The 11,003-nt window shown below is 56.4% G+C and overlaps 1 protein-coding gene across 1 annotated transcript in view; it reads left to right on the forward strand.

Annotated features, from left to right (window-relative positions):
* The first annotated feature begins 3,562 nt into the window (after positions 1 to 3,562).
* ACAN (aggrecan) overlaps positions 3,563 to 11,003 on the forward strand; it is a 38,000-nt gene continuing 30,559 nt past the window's right edge. Inside the window, 5 exon segments of the mRNA XM_029952295.1 lie at positions 3,563 to 3,633; positions 5,875 to 6,258; positions 7,138 to 7,312; positions 8,762 to 8,889; positions 10,563 to 10,856. Coding sequence (XP_029808155.1) covers positions 3,564 to 3,633; positions 5,875 to 6,258; positions 7,138 to 7,312; positions 8,762 to 8,889; positions 10,563 to 10,856 — 1,051 coding nt within the window. The 5' untranslated portion in view covers position 3,563.

The following is an 11,003-nucleotide window of genomic DNA, read 5'->3' on the forward strand; positions in this document are numbered from 1 at the left end:
TACTGAGTGCCAGACTCTGTTCTGGGTTCTGTGCTCGAGACACAGTCCCCGCCCTCGGGAAGGAAGTCTGACTGTCACATCATCTCCCTCAGTCCTCAAACAGCCACGGGGGTGGGTCCTGTGTTATTAAAGGAGGAGGTGGCCACGCCAGGACCAAGGCTGGATCTCTCTGATTGGGGGGAGTGTGTGTCTCAGGTCTGGGGGTCTCCCCTGCACGTTTCTGGAAGAGTAATTCAAGGGTGAACTACCCATCCAGTCTCTTAATCTGATAGAGTAAAGGCTAAGGCCACGGCCAGGTTGGCAACCAACCATGTGACAGAGTCTCGCTGATGCGGAGGTGGAGGCTTTTCCTACACACACACACACACACACACACACACACACACACACACGCATGCACACACACCCTCAGCTCAGCTTAAAAGCACGACTAAGCTTACTTTCCCCTGTCTGGTCTCCTGCTACTTGTTTCCTGAGAAAGCCAATTCTTCGGTGACCAACGCCACCACACCTGGAGGCCCTCACCCCCAGTCTTCCTCCAGTGCCCACTTCCTGCTCCCCGAACTCCTCTTTCCTCTTCCTTCCAGATGCCCCCCCATCCCCTTCCTCTGCCCCCAGCCCCACGTTCCCCTTCGCCTCCACCTCACTTTGCTTCCCATGGAGAAAGGTCCTCCCTGTTGACCGACTGGCAAAGCCCATCTCCTCCCATGAAAGACTCAGTGAGTCCTGGGGATACTTGGAACCCAGACAGAATGGAATTTCTCCCTATTTTCTTTACAGCTGAGAAAACACACACAAACACAAGAGCGTATTTATTGCGATGTTTCTATCCCAAAGTTTGTCTTAAAAAAAAAAAAAGAAGAAATAAAATTAGCTTCTCTGCCCAGTCCCCCCTTACCCCAAACCTCCATCCTTTTCATTCCTGGTCGAGGCCAGGGAGAAAAACAGAGCGGACCCAAGCCCCAGCGCCTTCCGGACAATGTCAGGCTTGTTCACGGGGTTTGGGAAGAAACACCCCTCCGAAAACATACACAAAACTTCTCAGTGGAGGGTGTTCTGAGGGAGGAACAGGTCGGCCCTGTGTCTGGAATCCCTGAGGCTCTGGGAAGAGAGGAGCCCGCAAGTCTAGCCCCGTCCCCAGACCGGAGGGGACCCTTACCCTTTTAGCCTCAGCGGGGCCGGAGGGGGGGGGGTGTCACACTGAGCCCAGACGGGAGTGCCCCCAGCTCTGGGGCCCCTCACGGTCTCAGAACCTGGAACCTCAGAGACTGATTTTTGAAGGCGACATGGAAGGAGAAAAATCCCTGAGGAGAAGCAAGAGGCTGCTTGTGAGGTTTCTGGCATTTTCCAGACTTCGTATGGGGTGAGGGAAACATGCCTCATGCATTCATCTCTGGGCCCCCCAGTAGGGCCCCCCAGACAGCCCTCCCATCCCTCAGGGGACCAACCAATGTACATGGCACGAATGACAGGTAGTGATGGAAAGAAAGGTCACTGAGAACAACAGGCCAGGACACCCAAAAGGGGTCCCCAGAGGGGTCGCCCCTCCCGCGCCCCTTCCCCCTCCCATTCCTGGGATGGGAGGGGCGGGGCGTATGGTGACTGAGCCAACAGTGACACCTACTGGGCCGTCAGACTCTGACACAGCACGGGGGGGGGGGGGTCACCCCAGCTTCCGAAAGTTCCAGAAGTTCCATTCTTGTCTTTAGCTCCAGATCCTTCCCCTCTCCAGGGCTTCCTTCCTCCTCCCTGAGGAGCAGCTGTGATGCAGACACTTCCTAAGCCCAAATGAAATGCTCCCACACTGGAAGGCGGGGGGGGGGGGGCCCGGGGGACCTGGGCAGGACCCTCCCACAGAACAGCTCAGGAGACATCGCCGGGCACGTGTCAGGGAGTGCCAGCCACAGCATGGCTGCACCCTCTCCCACCAGCGATGCTCATCCTGGCCGCACATCAGAACCTTCTGGGGAGTTTCTGAAGTGCCAGAAGGCCAGGCGGACACCCAGGTGATTTCACTGTCAAGGCTGACCACTATATCTCTGGTTGGTGTCTTATAAATTTCACAGGGTGTTTCGAGGGTCTGCCTGCACTGGTTCACTTGGAGTCAGGAGCCCAGTTGTGCAGGGAACGCCTTTATGTTGTGATTGTCACTCATCTGTATACCTGGAGTGACCTTTCTCCAGCAAGCAAGGAAGGTCTTTCTGATCCACATGAAGTCATTGTTCAGGAAGTAGCCAGGCTCCAGGGGTCCTGGGCTCTCATTGCCCTCCTTCGCTATCAATCTGCCCATCCCTGAGTCTTCCCAAGCGCCCTCAGGTGGGCATCTTCCCTGGCAGGCCCCCAAATGGAGCATTCTTCATCCTAAAACACACATGGTTCCTGAGTTTGAAGCTGGTGACAGAGAGAGAGTCAACTGGAGGCATGCATAGGTAGAGAAAGAGATTTACTATAAGAAATTGGCCTACATGATTACAGAGGTATCAGGCAAGTTGGAGGCCCAGGAGAGCCAGGATGTCGCTCTAGCCTAAGTCTGAAGACACGAGACCCAGGAAGAGCCACTGTCTGGGTTCAAGTCTGAAGGCAGCTTGACAATCATCAGGGAGGAGGAACTCTCTCTCTCTCCTGGGGAGGTTCAGCCTTTTTGTTTTATTCACACCATCAACTGATTGGATGAGACCCACCCATGTTAACAGGCCAATCTGCTTTACTTAGTCTACCAACTTAAATGTTCATCTCGTCCAAAAACACCCTCACATGGGCGCCTGGGTGGCTCAGTTGGTTAAGCATCCGACTTCAGCTCAGGTCATGATCTCACGGCTTGTGGGTTCGAGCCCCACGTCGGGCTCTGTGCTGACAGCTCAGAGCCTGGAGCCTGCTTCGGATTCTGTGTCCCTCTCTCGCTCTGCACCTCCCCTACTCCACTCTGTCTCTCTCTCTCTTAAGAATAAATTTTAAAAAGTTAAAAACAAAAATATCTCACAGACACACCCAGAATAATGTTTGAACAAATATCTGAGCTGCCAGGGCCCAGTCAAGCTGATGTAAAATGAAGCATCACAGGGATCCTTCTGGAGATTAGACGGAGGGAGGTTGCCTAGCAAAGACAGGATGAGGGGGCGCCTGGGTGGCTCAGGCGGTTGAACGTCTGGCTTCGGCTCAGGTCATGATCTCACGGTTCGTGGGTTCGAGCCCCACGTCGGGCTCTGTGCTGACAGCTCAGAGCCTGGAGCCTGTTTCAGATTCTGTGTCTCCCTCTCTCTCTGACCCTCCCCTGTTCCCACTGTCTCTCAAAAATAAATAAAGAACATAAAAAAATTTTTTTAAAAAAGAGAGAAAAGAAAAGACGGGCTGAGGTCTCCAGACTCCCCGGTGTAATTACAGTCTGTGACGGCTTTGCGAGGCCAGGATTCTTGCTGAAGGCATCCCTCCCACCGCCTGTAGCCTCTTTTTCTTGATGTTACTTCAGATCCTTGCACGTGGAGTTTAATCGTCCTGCACCACATGACCTTCAACTTCGCTGTAGCCAAACCTAACGCGTCTGCCTCCCTTCTTCCAGGTGAACTATGACCACTTTACTCTTGGTGTTTGTGACTCTGGGGGTCATCACGGCAACCCACTCGATAGAAGCTTCAGGTGAGGACTCCCCCGTGCGGGTCTCACGGAACCAGCAGACGCCCAACGCTGGGTTCCGGGTGCCGGGTCCCGAACTTGGTGGTGCTGCTGCCCCCAGGGTTATGACTTCCCCTTCCCTGGCCTTTTCCTGGCCTCGCCCCTTTCCGGTCGGACAAAGGCAAGGCTGACCGCAAGGGAGGAGTTGCCCGTGTGCGAGAACACACACGTGTGCGTCCCGGAGACCTTGCTCGGCTAACGCTTCTCCCCGCTGCGTCCAGGATGGACAGAGAGCATGACGGGGAGACCTCCTGGCAGGCGCCCATTTTCCCAGTCTCCTGTCTGTGGATCTTACCCCAAATTCCCACACGTTGAGCGTGGGGTAGAGGCAGGATAGAGATAAGCCAAAAGAGGAAAGAAAAGTCGTCAAGGGAGGATCAGCTGGAAGATCAAAAAGAGAAACTTGCTTGAGAAATGGCCAGAAAGAAGCCCCCCGACCAACCACACAAGTCTTCGTTGATCTTGGCAAGCCGTCCTCGGGAAGACCCCACGTGGTCTCTCCCGTGCGGCCGGCACTAGGTGGGCTTTCGACCCCGGGATGGGTTGGCCCCAAAGCGAGCTGCGTCTCCCTTAGACTCAGGCAGGAAATGCCCTCTAGCCCTCCTCCAGCCCCAGTGCCCCTTAAAGGATGAGGAATCGAGGAATCTGTAGGGCCAACAAGACATGTCCACACAGGTCTATGCTCCCCCTTTAGACCATGCAGGGGACCCAGGATGCCCCCCAATTCCACACCCAAGTGGACCCAAGCTACTTCCCAGGACACCTGGGTCTCTCATCCTCCTAGATAGGGGACCACGCCCCCGGTGTGAGCCGCCCCAGGCCTGTAGGAGGGGTCAGGGGCTGGCGCTTTGTGTGGGGTGTGGACGGAGCTGGGGGATGAGGGCTGGGACAGGCACGGAGCAGAGAAGTGGCAGAAAGAAAGCGGGCCTCCTGCTCGGCCGCCCAATCCAAAACTCCCAGGAATCCAAGGATTCTGAATATGAATCTGGCTTCTCCTTTTGAAAGGTATCATTGTCACATAGCAAGATAGAACCTATTTTATTTAACAGTCTGTGGCCTTGATTTATGACTTTTAAATATTTATACGCAGGCTCTTTGGGTCTCCATCTGTTCTCCTGCTCCGGGACCCACGAATACCTGGCCCCGGGCTGTAACCTGGGTGGTTTGTCCACACAGGCAAACCCCTTCCTCGGGTTGGGTCAGAGCTTTAAAGGCTGCAGAGTAGGACACTGCCGTCCCTTTTAGCGCTTCCCAGACAGCGTTGCGGCGCTTAGGCAGAGCCTCCAGGGGGAAATTTTTGTGGAAGGACCTGGGGGCTGGTTGCCCAGGTCAGGGCTGGACCCCAGACATTCCTGGCACCCCCTTCCTTGCCATGTTGTGTATCTATCACCCACAAATATCTGAAACTCTTTTATTTTCAACCTGTAGGCACTCCCGGAGTGGATGGGGGAAAGGGTCCCATAAGTGTATGACTCTGCGTGAAAGGGGCTATTTTTGCAAAAGCCGTTTCTTTCCCATCCCTAGAGGATCTTTTAATTCTAACAGGATTTGGTCAACATGCTGTGTGTCTCCTGCTAACACTAGCTGTGACCTTTGGTGCAGCTGATCAGATCCCACACCCGTCCCTCCTGATTCTTTGGGGTCATACGTGAATGTCTGCTCTTCTCTGATGCTTCTCCAACCAGCCCCACACCCACCCCTGTTCCCCAACAGTGGAAGAGAATGCTTGTCCCTCAGCAAAGTCGGGATGGAGTCCAAAGTGGACCCCCTTCTCACCTTTAGGGTTTTTGCACCCGAGCTTTAAATGTGTGGATTTTTTTTTCTTCCCCACGATAATTTTTCCTGCCCCCAAATAACTTTTTCCCAAAAGCTCTGAGTCAAGCTGTCACTCCAGGGAGGTGGGACCTGTTTGTCTTGTGGCTTGGCATCCCCTGAGGTACCCCAGTTTGAGAAACAGAGAGGAGGGTCTCAGCTCGGGAGCTCTCCTGACCCTCCCCTGCAGCCCTCTCCCGGCTCCGTCCTTCCTGGCTTGTGGCCCAGAGACTTGTTCTAGAAAAGCTGTGGTAAGGCTTCCTGGGAATTCCCAATGGCACAGGAATGTCCCCCACCACAGAGACGAACACGCTCATGACTTTTGTCATTTCCAAAAGGACAGGGAGGCTGGGCGGTCCTCCCGGCGCTGACGGGCCTGTCTCTCCTCCACAGACCCTGACAACTCGCTGAGTGTCAGCATCCCCGAACCGTCCCCGCTGCGGGCCCTCCTGGGGAGCTCCCTCACCATCCCCTGCTACTTCATCGACCCCATGCACCCCGTGACCACCGCCCCCTCCACCGCCCCCCTCTCCCCGAGAATCAAGTGGAGCCGCGTTTCCAAGGAGAAGGAGGTGGTGCTGCTGGTGGCCACGGAGGGGCAGGTGCGGGTCAACAGTGCCTACCAAGACAAGGTCTCACTGCCCAACTACCCGGCCATCCCCAGCGACGCCACCCTGGAAATCCAGAGCCTGCGTTCCAACGACTCTGGGATCTATCGCTGTGAGGTCATGCATGGCATTGAGGACAGCGAGGCTACCCTGGAGGTCGTGGTAAAAGGTGAGAACCTCCCACAGGGACGCTGCTTCCCCTGCAGAAAGAACCAGAACGGTATCCTCAAGGCAGTGGATGCAGGCTGATGGGTCTTCAAATCCGAGCTGCCCGCCTCAGCCCCCACCCGCTGCACCTCCCCCAGTCCAGTCGGTTAGCGTCAGCTGCTGCCCGTAACGCTGTCATTCTGGACTTTGAGGAAATTAAACACGTCCTAGCCGCGGTCGCATGTAAATGAAAGTTTGCGTTTCAGAGCAATCCCATGATTCAGTGGGCCTTGTGCTGCTCCCCATTTTACAGACAAGCAAACTGAGGTTAAGTGATCTGCCTGAGGTTTCCCTGGAAGTGAGTCTCCTGACTCTTCGTCCAGGAGTCTTTTCCCTCCCCCAGCCCCCACCCCAGCTCCATTCTGTTCCAGAAGCCAGAGGAAAAGGATGATGGGTCTCTGGTTCCCTTCTCCCGATGGCCCACGGGGAATGGTCGTGGCCTTTTCTTTGGCTTGAGGACACGACTCCCCCTAGGATGCCTCTGAGCTGAGGATACATGGGACCCCAAGTGTCTCTTTCACTTAGAAAAGATGAGGCCCTGGAGTGCCATGGAAACGTTAAAAGGAGGCAGATTTTAGTGCAGTTCAAAGAACTTTCTGATTATCAGAATCATAGATATTCAAAAGAGATACCTCGTGAGGTAGTGAGGTCTCCGTTACTGGAGGTATTTCAGCAAAGGCCGAAGGACCACATCAGAATGTGGAGAGGAGATCTAGGCATCAGCTAGAGGCCCAGGGCAGTGGGTCCCTAAGGCCCTTAGGGACTATGGCCACAGCTCTTCGGGCCTTTGGTGACCGGGGACTGTGCCTGACCTGCTCTCCTGCCCACATGTGTCTTGCAGGCATCGTGTTCCATTACAGAGCCATCTCCACGCGCTACACGCTGGACTTTGACCGGGCCCAGCGGGCCTGCCTGCAGAACAGCGCGGTCATTGCCACGCCCGAGCAGCTGCAGGCTGCCTATGAGGACGGCTTCCACCAGTGCGACGCCGGCTGGCTGGCCGACCAGACTGTCAGGTGAGCCCCTGGCCCCCCAACCCGGGGCGGGAAGGGCAGTGGGCTGGAACCCTGGCCATCCGACACTGCGGCCCCCCTGGTTGGGGCTGGAGCGACGCCTTGGCCGACGGTCACACCACTTCTGTCGCTGTTCAGAGATATGCAGCTCTGGGACTGTTCGATTGTACAATGCAGGAAGACAGAGTAACGCTTCAGGTACTCTCTTGACAGCAAGTTCATCGTGTGCTTTTCTAGAAACTCCAGTGCTGCTGTGGAAATACTTTTATTGGCCGATAGGAATTTTAAAATAAGACAGAACTTGCACAGAAGGCCTTTATGTGCCTTTAAAATTTTTTTTAATGTTTATTTATTTTTGAGAGAGAGAGAGAGAGACAGAGTGTGAGCAGGGGAGGGGCAGAGAGAGAGACGGAGACACAGAATCCTAAGCAGGCTCCAGGCTCTGAGCTGTCAGCACAGAGCCCAACTCGGGGCTCGAACTCACAAACTGCAGGATTGTGACCTGAACCGAAATTGGACGCTATACCGACTGAGCCACCCAGGCACCCCTATGTAATGCAAGAATTACATAAATTAGGCTTTTTGGCACATTTTCCCCCCAAGTACAGCTGCCAAGGGATGGGTAGCCCAGCAGGACAGAGCTCTGCCCTGGGGGGATCTCAGTCCATGAGAGCGAGCCTGTTCAGGCAGGACGAGGCATCCGTTCAGGAGGGATCAGTGATCTCGAGAGAAAAACCAGAACTTCCAAGCCTCCAGAGGAAAACAAAGCAAGATGTCTTTGCAGTCTTGGGGTAGATCTTTGAGATCTTAGGACACAAGACCCACTCGAAGGAAAACACGAGCAGACAGCTGCCTCGTGCAGTGCACGGGCCCGCCCCTCCCCCTCAGACTCAGCCGGGCTCAGCCCACAGCTCTGTCCCTTCGTGGCTGTGTAACACTGGACAAAGTGCTTAATGTCTCTGGGCCCTAGTTTCTTCCAGGTGAAAATGGAGTCTCTATAGCACTCACCTTATTAGATTGATGTGAGACTCCAATGATACAGAGCAGGGGTCAGCAAACGGTGGCCCACGGCCCGCATCCAGCCCGCCCTTGTCTCTGGCGGGCTCACACCTTGGTGGCAGCGTTGAGTGGTCAGCTTGAGACCTAGACGCTGCAAGCTCTAGGATATTTACCGCCTGGCCTTTCCACAGAACAGCTTCTCAGGCCCTGCGACAGCACGTGCAGTACCGAGAGATGGTCGGTAAAGGGGCTGCTGAACGGTGAAAACACGCATCTCCATAAAGCTTGGGAGAAAACCGGGAAAACAAGCGGCCCACATATCCAGGGCAGAGGCCGGCGAGCACGTCGGCGAGCCACGGGCTTCCTCCCACGTCGGAGGGAGGGTACCAGGGCGCAGGCCACAGGCCCCTGCTGTTTCCTGAGTGTCACACCCCCGCTCTGGGTTCCTGGCAGGTACCCCATCCATACTCCCAGGGAAGGCTGCTATGGGGACAAGGATGAGTTTCCCGGCGTGAGGACATACGGCATCCGAGACACCAATGAGACCTATGACGTGTACTGCTTCGCTGAGGAGATGGAGGGTGAGGCCCCCCTCTTCCCCAAAGCCCGCACCTGTGCCCTCTCCCCACTGACCCTGGGGGCCACGCAGGCCCCCTCTGGGGCAGGGCTCTGGCCCAACTGCAGCCCAAACTCAGCCCCTCTGCCATGCACAGAGAGAGTGGGGGGGAGGGAAGAGTGGGGGAGGGAAAGGGCCGCAGGGGCCCCAGGGACCTGCCAAGTGTCTGGCACCGCTACTGGGCCCAAGAAATGCTTGTCTCTGTCTCTCCCCTGGGACTGTGCCTACCAGCCGGGGTCCCCAGCTGCTCTGACCAGCCCATCACTGCCCCAGGGTCCACTGCACCAGCCCAGCCCAGCCACACTCACCAAGAACACCCCAGGCTGCTCCAGGGCGGGCCCCCCAGAAACCTGGCTCCCAGGAGAGCTGGCCGCCCTACTCCATTCTCTCAGCTTCCCCCCCTCCCGCCCCCTGCCCGGCCCCCAGCCCCATCTAGGCGGTCCCAGGGGCTGGTTCCGGGAGGCCCTGGGGGGCAGCGGGAAGGGACCTGGAGTCTTTCTCTGCTTTGTAAAGGCTGTTGATTTTGGTCACAGAGCTTCCTGAGTCACCCAGGCATGTGGATGTCCTCTCTTCTCCCATCTGCCCCCATCACGCCTCTTGACATTCCCGACCCCAGCCTCTGCCCCCACCCCGGCCCCACCTAAGTCCGCAGCTCCTCCCGGGAAAGGACCTGAAGGCAGGGACAGCCCCCCACCTTCTCCCCACTGGGCTCCCTCTCCTCATTCTCGCTGCTGGGCCCAAAGCCTGTTAAGGAACAAGCTGTGTTCCCATTCTTGGGCCCTGCCCAGCAGAGCTGCCACCAAGTGGGCCCCACCAGCACTTTCCCCGGGAACAGGTGCCCACCACCTGCTCCTAAGCCCCCCATTCAACCTTCTCAGGGTTTTGCAAATAGTAAAAAGAGCTCAGAAGCCCCCACAAATGTCCTTACAGACGCTGCAGGGCCTAGAGACCCCAGTTTAGGAGCCGCTGCTCTCAGAGTCAAAGTCTAATGCCTGCCCTTCCCATCCGAATGTGAATTTTTTTTACGTTTATTTCTTTTTGAGAGATACACGGAGTGTGAGCAGGGGAGGGTCAGAGAGAGAGTGAGACACAGAATCAGAAGCAGGCTCCAGGCTCTGAGCTGTCAGCACAGAACCTGACGCAGGGCTCGAACTCACGAACTATGAGATCATGACCTGAGCTGAAGTCGGCCACTTAACCGACTGAGCCACCCAGGCACCCTGACTTAAGTCATTTCTTTTTTTTTTTTTTTTACATTTATTCTTTTTAATTTTTTTAATGTTTATTTATTTCTGAGGGAGAGAATCTGAAGCAGGCTCCAGGCTCTGAGCAAATGGTCAGCAGAGAGCCTGACACACAGGGCTGTGAGATCATGACCTGAACTGCAGTCTGCCGCTTAACCGACTGAGCCACCTAAGCGCCCCTCCAATGTGGATTTGTTTTTAAAGGATTGCTTGTGTGAGCAATGCTTGCCTCCTAGGACAGATGCCCCGGGAGAAGGATGGTCCATAGCATTGTGCCGGCAGGGTGCTTTGGAGCAGGATTTGGGATCCCAGGAGCCACTGGGTTGGCCAGGGATGCAGGGGAGGAGTGGGGAGGGAGGTCCTCACTCTGGGGCCCTGGTCCTGTCCTTCGCAGGCGACGTCTTCTATGCGACATCTCCGGAGAAGTTCACCTTCCAGGAGGCAGGCGCCGAGTGCCGGCGGCTGGGTGCCCGGCTGGCCACCACAGGCCAGCTCTACCTGGCCTGGCAGAGCGGCATGGACGTGTGCAGCGCCGGCTGGCTGGCTGACCGCAGCGTGCGCTACCCCATCTCCAAGGCGCGGCCCAACTGCGGGGGCAACCTGCTGGGCGTGAGGACAGTCTACATGCATGCCAACCAGACAGGCTACCCCGACCCCTCGTCCCGCTACGACGCCATCTGCTACACAGGTGGGGTGCGGGAGCTAGGGGGGCGGCAGATGGGGTGCGGGGGGGTGCAGGCGGGGTGCAGGGTGGATGGAGGAGGCAGCAGGCGAGGTGGAGGGACTGGGGCGAGGCAGCGGGCAGGGTGCAGGGGGGATGGGGGGAGGTGGCAGG

This window comes from Suricata suricatta, chromosome 9, assembly GCF_006229205.1.
Source record: "Suricata suricatta isolate VVHF042 chromosome 9, meerkat_22Aug2017_6uvM2_HiC, whole genome shotgun sequence".
Lineage (NCBI taxonomy): Eukaryota > Metazoa > Chordata > Mammalia > Carnivora > Herpestidae > Suricata > Suricata suricatta.